Source organism: Osmerus mordax, chromosome 13 (genome assembly GCF_038355195.1).
Source record: "Osmerus mordax isolate fOsmMor3 chromosome 13, fOsmMor3.pri, whole genome shotgun sequence".
NCBI classification, from domain to species: Eukaryota; Metazoa; Chordata; class Actinopteri; order Osmeriformes; family Osmeridae; genus Osmerus; species Osmerus mordax.
The window spans coordinates 15,314,294-15,331,416 of record NC_090062.1 but is presented as its reverse complement, the minus strand read 5'-3'; the positions used below and the strand labels follow the sequence as shown (position 1 = coordinate 15,331,416).

The 17,123-nt window shown below is 45.5% G+C and overlaps 1 protein-coding gene across 1 annotated transcript; it reads right to left on the bottom strand.

The window, feature by feature from the left end:
• Positions 1 to 1,259: 1,259 nt before the first annotated feature.
• On the bottom strand, positions 1,260 to 16,118 carry tnfaip8l3 (tumor necrosis factor, alpha-induced protein 8-like 3). The gene is made up of 2 exons (XM_067249150.1): positions 15,815 to 16,118; positions 1,260 to 3,020 (listed from the first exon to the last, which is right to left on the bottom strand). Exons 1-2 carry the CDS (start codon positions 15,858 to 15,860, stop codon positions 2,458 to 2,460), a joined length of 609 nt encoding a protein of 202 aa, XP_067105251.1. The 5' UTR covers positions 15,861 to 16,118; the 3' UTR covers positions 1,260 to 2,457.
• Between the last annotated feature and the right edge of the window lie 1,005 nt (positions 16,119 to 17,123).

Genomic DNA, 17,123 nt, shown 5'->3' with positions numbered 1-17,123 from the left:
CCTGCCCCACCAAAGGCGATTGGCTGGAGCAGGATTGCTGGAAAATGATTGGCTGGAAAGCAGCAGGCCGCTCCAAAATTATTAACTGAAGTTCCACTGACACTGAGCTATGTGTGTTGCTAAACAACAATCAGACTGCTTCATTAGCTTCCATAACATTCTTACAGGAAACATTTATCGTTTTTGACTGAAAACATCGTACCTCTGGGACACACGCACAAAAGCACTCAGATATCAGTATCATTACTGGTATAATGATGATACTGATGATTACCGTCATTGTAGTCGTGGCGACGTCATGTTAGTTGATCATTTCTCCTCCAATGCTGCAGTCTCTGCCTCAGCACTACTTACCAGTTCCATGTGAAAAATGAATGTCTACTGTCACCTGGTGGCCAACCGTAATAAGTGAGAAATCTGTGGCTAAATCTCTGTGACCAACCTGACCTCCACAGTAATCTAGTGATGCTGCATGTTTGCGTTTGACAACAGCGCCCCCCAGTGTATATTGAGAGCAAGTGCTTCTCATTTGAACAGGCATCTGGCACCCTCCGTCACAGTGAGAAGAGCCTCATCCATAACCTGGGAAAGAGAACCACGCTTGAACAAGGTCATCCTCCATCAACACAGGGTGTTGTAGAATGCAGTCAGAAATAGAGAACATGTTCTATTACTATAGTACCAGCTCCAGTTTACTACACTGTATTTAGGCGACTAGGCATGGGTGCATAGTTTTGGTAGTCGGACCAACACCAAAAAGACATTCTGCAGATACGCCACTAGAGGTCTTCAGTTTACATCTTTGCTTTTCAGACTCTCTCTCTCTCTCTCTCTCTCTCTCTCTCTCTCTCTCTCTCTCTCTCTCTCTCTCTCTCTCTCTCTCTGTATTTCTATTGTCTGTATCTCTCTCTGTATCTCTCTCTCTCTCTCTCTCTCTGTATCTCTCTCTCTCTCTCTGTATCTCTCTCTCTGTGTATCTCTCTCTCTCTGTGTATCTCTCTCTGTATCTCTTTCTCTGTATCTCTTTCTCTGTATCTCTCTCTGTGTCTCTGTTGTCTTTATCTCCATTTACACTCAGTAGCATAAGCCCAACCCCACCTCTCCTAGTGTTATGTGGTTCTTTACAGGAACCCATCCAGGCTATGAGTGACATTTAGGACATCTGCACCAGATAGAGATGCAGGGTGAGCAGGGAAGTTGACGTGGTTAAAACACAAAAATAAAGAATGTATTTCTGTCATACTTCAAGTAAGATTAGACAGGTTTTTAGAGAATTTAATAAAATACCGGTAAAGAGGATACAGACACGTACAGATGTCATAGTTTGTGTTGTACACAGACACACACAGACACACAAATGCACATGCACACTGACACACACAAACACATACACAATGACAATGGTCATCAACACCAGACTCCAGAGATTACAGAGTGTATGATGTTTCAAATAATCATTGAAAGACAAACAGATTCCAACAAGCTTTTAGAGATCCTGTAAAATTCAAGTGAGTTGGCTTTCCAAACATAGCTCTGCGAGACATTGGTTGAATGAAAGTCCTGATTATGTAGAGTTGAGAAAGGCAGCTTTATAATAGCTGTGGTATAAAAGTAGCGTGTAATCAACAACACCAAGGGAACAAAGATTACATGAAGGCATTTGACAAGTGCTGAAAGGTCGTGCATTTACATATTTGGCAAAAAGAAAGTGACCGTGAGGGCATGGGTTTGATACTGATGGGTATCACATTTGAAAAACATCATCACACCCACATAAAGGGCAACAAACAAAAGGTAGCGAGTAAAGAGATATTTACTGTATGTATGTACAAAGCGTTGTCTTCCTTTTTGGCCCATAGTGTGTCCAGTAAACTACATGCTAAAATCATTGACATCATTCCCACAGTGTAGATCACGATTTTTTTGCAACAACAAAAGTTGCAACAACAAAAAAAGAAAAGAAAAAAAGGTTTTCCTACTCTTGATTGAATTCAATGCAAGGTCATTAAAACATCGAACTCAAATGTAAAACATCACACCCATCGATCTTTCGTTCCGTTCTGAACCATCTATGCAGGGCTTGAATGGTGGAGTTACTTTACTACGCATGCTAGACAGAGGCAGCCGGAAGCTCTCTGTACAGCATGTGTGTAAATTGGTACAGTTCCTCATCCTATGGGTCCACGCAGACCTTGAGCAGTCTGGGCGAGAGTCCTCACAGAGCCATGGCACTGTCTGTCCTGCAGAAGGGTTTATCAAAGCCATTAAGCTAGTTAGAAAAGCGAGAGAAGAACAAGTAGGCTATCTGGACAATGCGATAGAAACTGGAGGAGGGGAAAGCAACCGAAATTGGAAACACGAGGAGCAAAGGGTGCATCGATCTCAAAAGGCAATAGGGCACATACAAAGAGAAAATTTGAGGAGGCATACGGGGAAAATGAGGTGAAACTTAGAAGGTTAAAGTGTTCCTTCGTCCAGCAGTTTGTTGATTCCATGGCAGATCTTCCTGAGGTAGAGTCTGTACTCGTCTCTGTCCCCGTACAGCTCTGACAGGAACTGCCCGTTGGCAAAATGGTTAAAGACGTGGTCGATGCGCGCATGCGACCGTGCCGTCAGGTGCTGCTCGACCAGCGCGTGCAGCAGGTCCCTGCACTCTAGAAGCAGCTCAGAGAGAATATTCCGGTCGAAGGTATACTCGACCTCGTGGAAACTGACAGCGGTCATGGCCGCCTGGTTCATCTTTTTCTTGAACCGTTCGACAGTGTCGAGGTCGTCCGGGCTGAACTGATGATTGCGGTAGAGGATTCCAATCTTGAGGGCTATCTTGATGACGTCCTTGATGATTTTGTGGGCCTCCTTCTTGCTCTTGGTGAACTCCCGACTGGCCTTGTACAGCTCGTCCAGAATCTCACTGCTGGTGTCGTCCGTTAGCAGGTTGGCCACAGCCATAGTCGCCATCTTGCTCAGGATCTTCTTCTGGGCCTGCAAGGCCAACGAGCGTGAGTTAAAACTCTCCTGACCTGGGAGATAGACGAGAGAGAGAGAGAGAGAGAGAGATAGACAATGAGAGAGAGAGAGGTAATCAGTCAAAGGGTCACACAGCTAGCTAACCCTCTGTGTTTAGACTTGTGAACGAGGAGGATGACTCAGGTCCATCAATCTACAGGAGAGGGTGGAGGCCGTTTTCCCTGGTCATGCGAGGCTGTCTCTGCTGTGGTCCTGCAACATGGTCTGGACAGCTTCACCAAGCCTCAAACAGCTGTCTCCATGTCTTTACACCGCGATAAGAACCGTTCTGGTTCTACTCCTCTCCCAAACACTTGGGTCATATATTTAAACAAACTTCTGAGCCTGCGGAGTTGCAGGCTGGGGAGGGACAGTGGGAGTGTGGTGGGTGACCTTGCAGAGCAGTGCCAGCAGCAAGTAGGCATGTGAGTCTTTCCATGTGAGGAGTTGGTGGCCTAGCTGAGATCAAACCCTCCCAGGGGTTCTTATTTCGGTGCCACCCAGCTACAGATTACATACCAGATAACTCCTATTATGATTAAATCTGAGGGGGTGGGGGGATCCTTATTTATCTTTTCCCCATAAACTCAGCCTGCCCTACGTAAATACATTTATTTATATATATATGGGAGAGGGAGAGAGAAGATGCCATGGAGTGAGAAGGAAAAGGACAGAAAAGAAGTGAGAGTTGGGGATGGGGGAGGGGGGAGTGGGGAGTGGGGGGGTAGGACTCTGTATGTACTTGTTCTTCATCTTTTTAACCAGGGTACCCCTGGAACTTACAGAGATCTACAAACTACCAGAGCCACACTCAGAGGCCAGAACAACTTTTTTTGTACTACCATACTACTTACACAATATAGACAGGATCCTAAATTTGTGATCATGGTAGAGACCGTATCAAGTCCATGTGATGATGACAGACACAGGGTCATACCCATTCACAGGGTCATTTCATGTGAGCTCATTTCGCGTGAAGAGAAGCTATGGCATTTCACATTCATGAAATTCTGCAATGACATTTCGTGTTCGTGACTAGCCATGGCATTTCAAATCTAATTAAGAAAACCAACTGCCTGAATCAGTCTGTAAAAAGAAAAGAAAGAAAGAAATACATCTCCAAGATATATTTCAGAAATGATCCTGAATGGAAGCTACAAGAGGTGACCAAATATGTAAACATACACAGAATCATGTAAATCTCAGGTTTATTTGCATTCCTATTTGACTAGCCTGGCCAGGATATTTAGCTGTGCCCTTCATTTGATAAAGCTGTATCTGTCATCAACAGTTCTTCCGGCCCAGTCTAATTTCCTGTGTTCTCTGAATCTACTCATTGTTCCAGCTGGTCAGTGATGCTCCGAGGCCCATCGGATGTTGTAGTTACCAGGGTAAAATCTAAATCTGATAGCTGTATTAAACATGACTCATGATTGGGGTTTGATGTTTGTTTTTTGATAGGTGTTAGACACACACATGCCCATACAAATAAAAATAAAAGTGCCTTTTAGTCTTGCGGGATGAGTCAGAGGGATGATCTCCGGTCTTGCCCTCGGTTCCAACCCTCTTTTCACACCCCGGACGAATAAAAGTCACAGAAAGGAGAGAGAGGAGGACCTATGAAGATTGTGTGGCAGAGCGATGAAGGAGGGCATGGGAAAGGAAATCTTTCAGAAAGCTAAATTGTATTTTATAACCTTTGTTCAACTCCCCTAGAACATATAAGTGGCTGGCCATCTGTCACCTGTTCCGAGGCTTCAAAGATGCATATGTGACAAGTCAAGCTTCAAAGGTCAGATTACTAAATGACGGTAGATATGTCCCTGGGTTGATCTCAACTATTTAAAATCGTGACACATATGATTATAAAGATAATTGGATAGTAATTCATGGAGATGGTGGGGAATTATATTATTCAAGAATTTATAACTTTGGGGCAAAACATTTGCTGAGAAGATCCCGTTTACATGATAAAAATGTTTATGTAGAGACTCCTAAAAATAACTAAACTCTTGGGGCTTGATAATCTCTGCAGCCATACCTTAGTAAGTACTAACACACACACACACACGCACCCACACTTTGTTTATTGTTAGGAATGATTGACAAGGCTGAACTGCGTCAGTTAAAGGATAAAAATCGGACCTGTCATTGGAGACCGAGTTGTCAAACTGTGTTCTCACTGTCTTATCACACGCACACACATTCACACAAATGACTGATTATCTGACACATGAGAAGAACCTTTCACAAATCAAACTAATTGACTCAAGCATGCCATACCTTGAGTTAGAGAGTCAGAGACTGAAACCAAAAGCTTGAAAGCGACTCAAATCGATGTATCAATCCATTAAGGTGATAGCATCAACTCAAAGTAGAAAATGAGAGGGGTGCTCACAGTTTTCCAGTGTTGACTGGCTGGTGACTAGACAGACTCTCTTTATTCCAATCCGAATGTTTTTAGAAAGCTGAGTCAACAGTTTTGGCTGTGTTGCATCAGGACATGCATCCAGGGTAGGTGGAGCACATGGAGGCTGGCCAGGAGCCGGAATGCAGAGGTGGGGTGCGGGGATGGGGCTCAGCCGTGGTATGGAAGGCTTGTTTTGGTCTGGGTCCAAAGTAACCAGAGGATTTGTCCATTAGCAGAAACAGCAGCTAACACAAACTGGTTTGCCCTTTCCTGGGCTGAGCCCCCCAAAGCACAGGCAGACCTGCCTGATCAGCCGCAAGACTGCTTTTCCTGAGTGGCCAGGCTGTCTGGTGGAGACCATAGTCGATGTTTGGGTGGTTGTGTGGTTGTGTGCGTGTGTCTGTGTATGTTAGCCTGTTGGTAATTCAGACATGTTCAACAACTGGGCTCTGTAATACAGTAGTGTGTGTGTGTGTGTGTGTGTGTGTGTGTGTGTGTGTGTGTGTGTGTGTGTGTGTGAGTGCGTGTGTGTGAGAGAGAGAGTTTTTATCCTAGCTGTGGAATGCAAATCAGACAGTGTTGTTGGATCAGCTCGTCTCTGCTTTTACAATACTGCCTGGTACCTCAGCCAAGGCTTACATTGCACATCCTCTGGACAACTGTCCTCCTGACATTTACATCCAGACAAGGCCCTGCCTATGTGCACACAGCCTGGCTAACTGACATATCAGGTATCCCTCACCCCTAATCTCTAACACACGCTAACAACAATGGCTGCCTGTTTTGAGTTGCCAGTAATAATACACTGCTATGTTTACGAGTGCAGCATTCCAGCTCATTCTCACCCATGGTCAGAACTGCCATCAACACATACACCGACGTACACACACACACACTCACACACACACACACAGAGACAAGCAAACACACACACCTACACAAACAAACACACAGTGTGAAAGGAGCACCATCAGAGAAAGACAGGGTGTTGTGTGAATGGCATGATGGCGTGACTGTGTGAAGGTCACAAGGCCCATCTTTGTGTCCGTGGTGACATATGTTTGATGGCTAGTAGGCTCTAAGCCTACCTCACCTTCATCACTGTGTGCGTGTGTGTGTGCGTGTGTGCGTGTGTGCATCAGCGTAGGCCTGAAGCTGATGCTTAGTGTGCACAAGCCAACAGAACTCATATGTCAGTTTTGAGTGGTTGTGTGAATGTGTGAGGTGTGTGTTTGCACGTGTGTGTGTGTGTGTCAGTGTGGGTAGTGTTGTGTGTCGGTGTGTGTGACTGCTTTAGCTAAAGACCTTTATTTACCATGCTATGCTCTGGGTACAGCCTGTCAGGGCTTTGTGACCTGAACATGATTAGTGTAAACAACACAAGAGCAATGGCAGTCACTCTGGACACAGAAAAGAGATGTTGACATACTCCTTCAGTCTATGGATACCCCTAAGCTTGTCAAACACGTAATTCCCAGATCATGAGCATTACAGTAATCGTAGATTGCTGTAGAATTGAGTTGGTCCTCCTCATTGCTGCTGTGTATCATTGCTTCTAGAACTGCCTCCACTCTTCTGGGAAGGCCTTCCTACAGACGCTGGAACGTTGACGAAGGATTTGTTTCCATTCAGCCACAAGAGCATTATTGAGGCAAAACACTTAGCCGCTGTTAGACAATAAGACATGACTTGCAGATGTAATAGAATTCCTCCTAATGGTGTTTGATGGGGTTGGGTTCAGCGATCTGTGTGGAAAGGTTTTCTCCACCAAACTCTACAGGAGTGTTCTGTGTGAACCTTATGAGCGTTGTTCATGGTGGTATTATCAAGCCAATTATCAATGTGGGCTGTTTCATCAATCACCCACACCAGTCACGACATTGCCCTTTCACACATTTGGATCTCCGAAAATGTCATGTCCAAAAGGTTTTGCAAAAAAAAAAAACGAATAGATGTTCTGATTTCTTGGCCAGTGATGGTCTGCTCGTTCTAAAGTTCCGCAGTGTAATCTCACAGTCTATTGACTGTGTGAAAAGTCATGCAGAGCCAGGACAGGAGTTTCCATCTTGTCTGTTTTATGAGGTGTTTATCATCCCTGTGAGACAGTGGAGCTCTACAAATGGACGGCTGATGTGGTGGGTTGTTGGTGTGATCTGATATCCATCTAAGGAGGTCTGGAGAGAGAAAGAGTGTGGAAGAGGAAGGTAGGGAGGGAGAGAGACATATATACGTATATATATATAGAGAGAGAGGAGCTGTGTACTTCTGGAACTGCATACAACTGGACCTGCATTCAGTATAGGTCTACTTCACTTTTGCAGTATTACTTTCATACACCCACTCTCAGGCACATATAGGCACACGCACACACACACACACACACACACACACACACACTCTTCACAGCTGCAGTAACATTGCCCAGTTGCTGGTATAAATGAAGACTTTGTCACGCCACGTCAGTTTTCAGCAGAGACTTTTCACTACTCTCTATCTCGCTCTCTCTCCTGCTCTCTCTCTCTCCTACTCTCTCTCTCTCCTGCTCTCTCTCTCTTTCTCTCTCTCTCTCTCTCTCTCTCTCTCTCTCTCTCTCTCTCTCTCTCTCTCTCTCTCTCTCTCTTCTCTCTCTCTCTCTCTCTCTCTCCTCTTCCCCCAATTCGTCCTAATTTACTTTTGCTATTTCCCAGTATGCACCTGGGTTAGAAGGAATCCTTTACAGTAACCCAGTTGTTTTCATCGAAGACACATTTAGCCCTCTGAAGAAGTTAAAATGTAACCTATTTTATTACTTTTATGTCCCCTTAAGTTAACCCTTTTATTAGCTAAAGTAAAAAATTGGCACACTTCTATTTTTGTCACAAATCATTACTGTGATTCTTAGAAAAATGAACACGATTTCCCAGATTTTCTTTGAAGAAGAGAATGTGATACTCAACCATGCGGTGTTGACCTGGGATCTGGTCTCTGAATATATGTGCCCCGGGCTGGGCTGAGTCTGGGCTGAGACTGAGGCTAGGCTGAGTCTGGGCTGAGACTGAGGCTAGGCTGAGTCTGGGCTGAGACTGAGGCTAGGCTGAGTCTGGGCTGAGACTGAGGCTAGGCTAGTCTGGGCTGAGACTGAGGCTGGGCTAGTCTGGGCTGGGGGGAGGGGGGGCTTAACAGGAGCAAGGGTTGAGCAGTCTTAAGAGCTGTGGTGAAGCACTTAGGAGCCACTCTTTCACTCTCCACTGGGAGAAAAAAGCATTTGCCTAAAAGCCAGATTAAAGTCCATGACATTCACTGTCTCTCAGCCTGTCCCTGCACCTGTCTTTTACTCTGTCTCTCCTTTCCTTCTCTTCCGCCCTCCCTCTATTTCCGTCTCTGTCTCAACATCGCCCCATCTCTTCACCCACCTCGCCCTCTGGGACTGACAGAAATCAAACCGAGATTGAAACTAAAATGGCTGTGTGTGCATGTGTGTGTGTTTGTGGTGAGCACATTCTATAACGGTCAGGTCTCTGTGGAGCTGAGAGATAGGGGGAGGAGGAGGGGTGAGATAGGGGGAGGAGGAGGGGTGAGATAGGGGGAGGAGGAGGGGTGAGATAGGGGGAGGAGGAGGGGTGAGATAGGGGGAGGAGGAGGGGTGAGATAGGGGGAGGAGGAGGGGTGAGATAGGGGGAGGAAGGACAGACGTGGGATTGAGTGCTGTGTCAGTGGCCTGATGGCCTGTCAGGGTGAGACACAGACAGCCTGTCACACACCTGCTTACTCCCTGGCTTCTTTTCCACCTCAGGCAGCAACACAACCACGAATGTAAAGAAATTACAGTCCAGCAACTTCGACTATGCTTGGGGTGGAAAAAGAACCACAAAGGTGACCAGGCTGATAAGGTGTGACTTTTGGCCCAGCGAGGGCTGGATGTCACGGTGGACAGACATGAGAACATGTACAACATCTCTCTCCTCTCATCTGGGAGTTGATCTGAAAAACTGCTTCCATCGACTTCACCAGTTTAAACTCAACATCCATCAGTCAGTGGGGGATGGTTGAGGTTTGTATCCTGCTGCTTTGATATGACCATCGGGATCTTATATAATTGTGCTGTCTGGATGTCTCAGTAAAGGTGGGTTTGCCCTGGCAGGAAGTCAGCTTCAATAATGCAGGGCTTCAGTAATAATGTCACAGTGCTGCCTGTAACTGTAAACTATAATGACAGACTGCGTGTGTGTCTGTTAGTGTGTGTGTGTCTGTGTGTGTGTGCGTGTGTCTGTGTGTGCGTGTGCAAACTGCAATGACAGACTGTGTGTGTGTCTGTCAGTGTGTGTGTATGTATATGTGTGTATGTGTGCGAACTGTAATGATAGACTTTGTGAAGGAGTCTAATAAAAACGGAGCAGTAAGAAATGCCCAGCCTTTGCTCTCTTTGGCCTGGCACCCAGACAACAAGCTCTCCTTTTTCCATATTTAAGTTCTCATTTCTCATGCCATGTCTCCACAGGCATAGAGGAAGGAAGAGAGAGTCAGAGAATAAGAGAGAGAGAGAGAGAGAGAGAGAACCTGGGAAAGAGAGAGACACTGTAGTTACAAAGCCAGAAAGAAAGAGAGTGAAGGAGCTAGAGAGAGAGAGAAAGAGAGAGAGAGAGAGTGAAGGAGCTAGAGACAGAGAGAGAGAGTTAGGGAGAGAGCTAGAAAGAGAGAGAGAGTGTGATGATGTAAGCAGAAGAGGCATGGAAAGAGCACTATTCATATCATGCCAGTTAATGACCATTAAGTTCGATAGAATGGAAATGAATTGAGCTGAGTTCACTGACGGACAGATTGAAAGCTATTGGCTTGCTCATCGGAAGTATTCCTTGAGATTAGTGAAGACAGACATATAGCTGTTATGTTTGAATGCTGTTCTTGTTTCTAATTGAATTAGCTTAGCAGTGAGGTGGTGAAAGGAGGCTATGGAATGGAAGATATGACTGGAAGAAGGAATTGGAGGAGAGCAGATAGTTTTGAGATCTGCATATTATTCTTGCTTCTCCTTTTACTTAGTAACTTCCTATTTTCACACACTGGGAAGTCACACAGTTAGTCTCAATCCCATCAGCATTGTCCGTCTGTGAGCTGGAGTTGTACTTTAAACACTCAAATAGTTTTTAGTCCCATCGAGTTCTGCCTGTGAGAAGAATGTGGAGGGTGATTGAAAAGACCCATTTTCTGGTGTCCGAGCCGTCTCTCCCTTAGTCCTCTGAAGGGACAGACCTCCGCCAAGACTCAGCATGCTGTGGCATCACTTAGGAAGCCTAACACACACACACACACACAGCCTTGCCTAGCCAGCTCTCCCCATAACTTCGGCCTCCTCATTTGTTTACTTCCCTTTTAGGTAAAAGGGAAGCTCAATGAATCTCAAACAGAGTAGCACACCACTCACAGTAACAGTTTCTGTGGCTCTGCATCAAAAGCATTTGCAGTTTACCTTAATGTAGTTCTAGTATAGTGACAAACTGTGTGTGTATGTGTGTATGTCCTTGATATGGTTCATGGTCAAGGTTACAGTCCAGTGCCATTCTATCCCCAGGGTAAGAGCAGCTGCAAGTTCACAACACAATGTGATATCAGGGAACACACACAGACACATGCACAAGTCTACAAACACATGTACACTCTCTGTTACTGACATTGGGACATATGGACATATGACTCAGGCAGTATTTCTATGATTAAGAGATAAATTACATGTGGTACTTTTTACCATTTGGAAAGATTATGTTCGTTTACATAGAGATAAAGAGGTACACAAACAGACATGCATGGAAGTGCACTGTTACATTCATACAGACAACAGACATATGGGCACGCATGCACTGAAGCTGCAGCTGAATCGTGCTGTCCAGACCCGTTTCCTAGCCGACACGTGGCTCTTAGAGAGGCAGTCTTACACCCTGGACTCCACCAGACACATTTAAGGCCCAGTCAGTTCTGGTGGTCTAATTTCATGTTTTTGTAAAGGGTCTACCAGGGTCTAAAACTGTAAGTGGGATAACTTTCAGTCCCAAATTGTTCTCCAAACACCACAAAATGCCTGACCTTTAAGTCAGTATTCCACACACACACACACACACACACACACACAGGTACACACTCACACCCTGGCACTCTGGTATTTACAACCCAAACTTGTCTTTACTGCCACAGGACAAAAAATAACTTTCTCCTGATTCGTCTTTTCCAGTCAGGAGCTCCCCCCTTTTCTTGTCTTGAGCTCACAGATTTTCCATCTGCAGTGTGTGTGTGTGTGTGTGTGTGTGTGGTGTGTGTGTTTTGTTGTGTGTGGGTGGGTAGACAGTACGTGGTGAAGATGAATGCTGATAGCTGAGTCTACATCTGCAGGCCAGATTAGCAAAGAAGAGCGAGAGAGAGAGAGAGAGAGAGAGAGAGAGAGAGAGAGAGAGAGAGAGAGAGAGAGAGAGAGAGAGAGAGAGAGAGAGAGAGAGAGAGAGAGAGAGAGAGAGAGAGAGAGAGAGAGAGAGAGAGCGAGAGAGAGAGAGAGAGAGAGCGAGAGAGAGAGAGAGCAGGAGAGAAAGAGAGCAGGAGAGAGAGAGAGCGAGATAGAGAAAGATAGAGATAGATAGAGAGAGAGAGAGAGAAGAGAGAGAGAGAGGGGGGGGGGATGGAGGAAGGAGCTATGGTTCAGAGAGAAAAAGAAAAGGATCAATTAAGGTCTATGCATGCCTGTGTGTGTGTGTGTGTGTGTGTGTGTTGTCATGTGTTTTAGTCATGTCCCCGTAGCCATTCTCTACTGACAGGGCCTTTTTCACTTCTTTTTACTTTCGGTCACATGTCGATGGAGTGTCGATGGAGTGTGTCTGGTATGCTGGTCAAGCCCTCCAGATAATAACTTTTCCTGCTATGGCATGAGGACCCCGGCTGCTTCTCCCAGATGGTGACGTTGGCTCCTCACTACCTCTCCGACACAGGGCCTTTCTGATTGTTTACTGTCAAACTACAAAACAAAGCCCTTCAGACTTCACACTTTTCCCAGTAATTACTGACAATGTGTTACAACCACAACATTATAGACTCTTCCTCTTTTTTACTGTGAACAACATGCCCGCATGCTTTGCATGGGAATGAAGACAGAAATATGGAAAATTGCGATGGTTGCGATCTGGGCTTCGACCGATGCTTCCTATTCCTTATGCTGGAAAACAGAGAGGCTTCTGACACCACTGCTGGGTTGAGGAGTTTCTCTGTGTGAAGGGGATCTACTTTCCTCTTGTCCAAATGAACTGTGACCCCTTTCAAGGGGGTCACATGATGGAGAAGGCCGCTGTATATAATACTTGTGTATGTGGAGGGGGAAGGGGCTTTCTGTGGGAGTATCCTGAGATTAAAACACACGTACACACACACACACACACACAGGGAGTGCATGGATGTAGGCAAAAAAAAAACAGAACCACCATTTCTTCCTTTCCTGTCTCCCAGCTCTGCCTCACTCGTAGTGAAGAGAAAGTAGCGGTATCACACTAAGGACTGTCTGTTGTTCTTCTCTTCAGTCCTGACACTTCCAAGGCTGACCCTTCCTCTACAAAGTATCACACTAAGCAGGGAGATCTTCCTAGTCCAGCTTTGACTGGATTAAAACTCCACTGAAAAACTGTGAAGAGGGAGAGAGAGAGAGAGCAGGAGAGAGCGGCAGAGAGGGAGAGAGAGGTAGAGGGAGGGAGAGAGAGCGAGAGATAGAGAGAGAGAGAGAGAGAGAGAGAGCGATAGAGAGAGGGGGAGAGAGGGAGAGAGAGAGAGGGAGGGAGAGAACACGGAGAGAGAACGCGTGCTAAAAGTGATGTAGATGTAGTGATGTAGAGGTAGTGATGTCGATGTAGTGATGTAGATGTAGTGATGTCGATGTAGTGATGTAGTGATGTAGATGTAGTGATGTCGATGTAGTGATGTCGATGTAGGGATGTCGATGTAGGGATGTCGATGTAGTGATGTAGATGTAGTGATGTCGATGTAGTGATGTAGATGTAGTGATGTCGATGTAATGATGTCGATGTAGTGATGTAGATGTAGTGATGTCGATGTAGTGATGTAGATGTAGTGATGTTGATGTAGGGATGTCGATGTAGTGATGTAGATGTAGTGATGTCGATGTAGTGATGTCGATGTAGTGATGTAGATGTAGTGATGTAGATGTAGTGATGTAGATGCAGTGATGTCGATGTAGTGATGTCGATGTAGTGATGTAGATGTAGTGATGTAGATGTAGTGATGTAGTGATGTCGATGTAGTGATGTCGATGTAGTGATGTCGATGTAGTGATGTCGATGTAGTGATGTAGTGATGTCGATGTAGTGATGTCGATGTAGTGATGTAGTGATGTAGATGTTGTGATGTAGATGTAGTGATGTAGTGATGTCGATGTAGTGATGTCGATGTAGTGATGTCGATGTAGTGATGTCGATGTAGTGATGTCGATGTAGATGTCGATGTAGTGATGTCGATGTAGTGATGTAGATGTAGTGATGTAGATGTAGTGATGTAGATGTAGTGATGTAGATGTAGTGATGTCGATGTAGTGATGTCGATGTAGTGATGTAGATGTAGTGATGTAGATGTAGATGTAGTGATGTCGATGCAGCAGTCTAACTGCCAAATCCAGCGAAAGCAACTTCCCAGCGGCAGCATGGACACCAGAGGAGATAAACAAATCTTAGAGATAGTGAAGCCCAACCTGTCACACGCCAACAAACAGGAGGAGGAGGGAGGCGGTTTGACAACAGGATTTGTTTACACAACAACCACCTCCACCAAACAGTGAGAGGGCAGACTCAAGCTTTTAGTCCACAGATGAGTGGGTGAGACATGTAAAGCTGTTTGATGGATAAGGACCTTGATCCATCCCACTGTGTCCACACACACAGCCTCCAATGAATATGTATCCTTCAGCGACTACCGACGGCCTCTGCTCTGCCGTCTGGTCCTAATGGATCAAAATAACCCTCTCCTTCGGTCACTCGTGACAGACAGATGGACAGACAGATGGACAGACAGATGGACAGACCGACATAGGAACCAAGTGACAGAGGTAGAGTCCAAGTGAGAGACACTTGGCTGCGTTGGTGTCTGACTAATGTTACTTCGACCGGAACAATTACATCTCAGTCCTGAGACAGCTGTCAGTTAGTTAAAAGCAATGCCCGGTAGAATCACATGCAGGCATTGTAATATTAAATCCATACCTCCCTGAGATGGCAGGAATCACATAAAGACCATGCAGGCTAGTACACCTTAGGTAAAGCTTTAGATCCAGGTTCTTGTAATAAGTGTTAGTTAATAGGTAATAAGGCCCTTATAAGATGTATATTAACTTTGTGTTAAGAAGACTACATAAGTATCTAGGTGCCTAATAATATGAGTTAGGCTTAGGGCTAGGGCTAGTGTTATTGCAAGATGAGAATACATTAGTTCATAGGTAATAATGCCCTTATAAGAGTTTTATTAACATTAAAAACACTTATCAACGTACTAAGGCCTTATTACCTATTAACTAACATTTATGACAAGCAACTGAATCTAATGTGTTGCCTGCATCTCATACTGTAGCTTGACTTGTGAGCATACTGTTGAGGAATACCAACATCTCATACTGAAGCTTGACGTGCGAGCATACTGTGGAGGAATATTAACAAGCAAAAGGAAGGCAGGGTATCCAAACACAAAACCATGGCACAATTTAACGTAATGAGTAGATGTTTCCATATGTTTTAGTGTTACTGGAAAAGCCTGGAAGACATTTTGTTCACACTCTGCAGACACAACGATGTGTGTTTGTGTGTGTGAGTATGAATGTGTGTGTAGAAACCTTTGGAATTTTATATCTTTATGAAGTAAATCTTTATCCGAGGCTGTAATACCATAAAATCACCTTACACACACACACACCCACACATACACACAGACACACACACACACACACACACAAACACACAGCGAGATATCCAGTAAACACAACACCACACACAACCGCGGAACTAGTAAACGGTGTATTTTTAAACATCGATCTTTCCCATGACAATGTGCCAAGGGAAGGAGAGACTGGAGGGTCTGGAGAGGGCTCCAGTGGCTCCAACGTCCCAGTACAAGTTAGATGTGTTGATGAGTTTGCCCTGTAGCACGTGCTGGAGCTTGCCTGTTCCGTTATCCCGAGAGCCGGCTTAAAGTCTGACACAGCGGGAGGCAGCCAGTTGGCTTGTGGACATCAGAGGTCAGTTTCCGCACATGTATAAGCGTACATAGCTAATCAGGTGCTGCCATTTGACCAGGCAGATTTAGGATCAGATTGGTTTAACCTCTCACACAAAAACCTGTGAAGGAACGGTGAATAATCCAGCCCGGTGTGTGTGATTGAGGAAGCTGTCTTACCTGGGGACAGGTCTCCCTCGCTCTGCTCTCCCGAGTCAGAATCCATCTTCCCCTGGCTGTGGCAACTCTTCGGTTTTCTGACTTTCTCTTTTCCCAGAGAAGCTTCTGGTCTAGGTAACCAGAGAACACTCTTTTCTGGGGAGACCTCTTTTCTTCTCTTCTCGTTCTTGGCAGAAAGAACTGAAACTTAAGGAGGAATGCTACTGGGCAGCTGAGAGCCTGCCTGCTATTTGCTGAGCTGAGCTCCTTTTCCTCCTTTTTTTTGCCCTCTCGGTCTCTTTCCCGTGCTCTCTTCTTTCCCTGACTCCCTCCCTCTCTGTGCCAGTGCCCACTCTCCTGTCTCCCTGTTCCTTTCCTCCACTTTCCCCCTTTTTAGATTCCTCCCTCTCTCACTTGAAGTCCCTCCCTCCCTCCCTCCTCCCCTCCAACAGCCTCTGGTTCCCTTCCACTCCCTTATTCTCTCCTTGCTGTCACACACACTCTGCACGCTCAAACTCTCTCTTTTCTCTCTCTGCTTCTCTTTTCGCAGTTTCACACAAACTTTCTCTCTCTGTCTCCCTTTCTCGTTCTCTCGTTCTCTCTCTCTTGCTCTGACTCTCTCTCTCTTTCTCTTGCTGTCTTTCAGTCCCTTTCTGACTGTCTGGCTCAGTGCGCCTGTGTTTCAGAGAGTAAAGCGAGCCACAGAAGCTCTACTCTCCCACTAGTGAAAAAAACTCTCCGTTCTCTAATTGGTTGTTTGACAGAGCCTGTCTCTGGAGAGATTCGGTCTATCTGACTCATCACCACACAACTGACTGTCTGACTTGTTTGTCTGCCTGCATATCACATATACATCCTCTTTTGCTGCCTGTCTGTCCACCTATCAGCATTACCGTAACTGCCTGGTCATATGACCTGGATACTCATGGCTCTGTTTAGGAATATTTAGCATTTTTCTGCTTCCCATCAGAAACCCCACGCAATGAACACATCGAAACAAGTCCAGCATAACTAGAATGGAACAGTTTAACCGTCTGACAAAGCACAGTGGTTGATATTGGGTGTGGGTAGGTGCAACACGACAGTTGCCATGGCAGTATTTTGCAGGTGTTGAGCCGACTGGCGCTCAGCAGGATCATTGGGCAGCAGATGGTCCCTTCTTGCTCGCCCAGGGCAGTACCATCCACGCGTCATGCAGAGTGGCTGCGTGTAGCCTAATAATAGCCATATTTGACTTATTATTGTGTCAGCAATCTTCACTACAAGTCTGGGCTGCCAACAATAGATGTTTAGTTCACACCTCTGAGATGCCAGGGAGCGGGTGTCTGTT

Bases quoted from the DNA above. Each gene is read 5' to 3' on its own strand.
- tnfaip8l3 (XM_067249150.1), bottom strand. From the start codon at position 15,860: ATGGATTCTGACTCGGGAGAGCAGAGCGAGGGAGACCTGTCCCCAG. The intron at 3,021-15,814 runs GTAAGACAGCTT...TCTATCTCCCAG, and splicing joins CGAGGGAGACCTGTCCCCAG to GTCAGGAGAGTTTTAACTCA.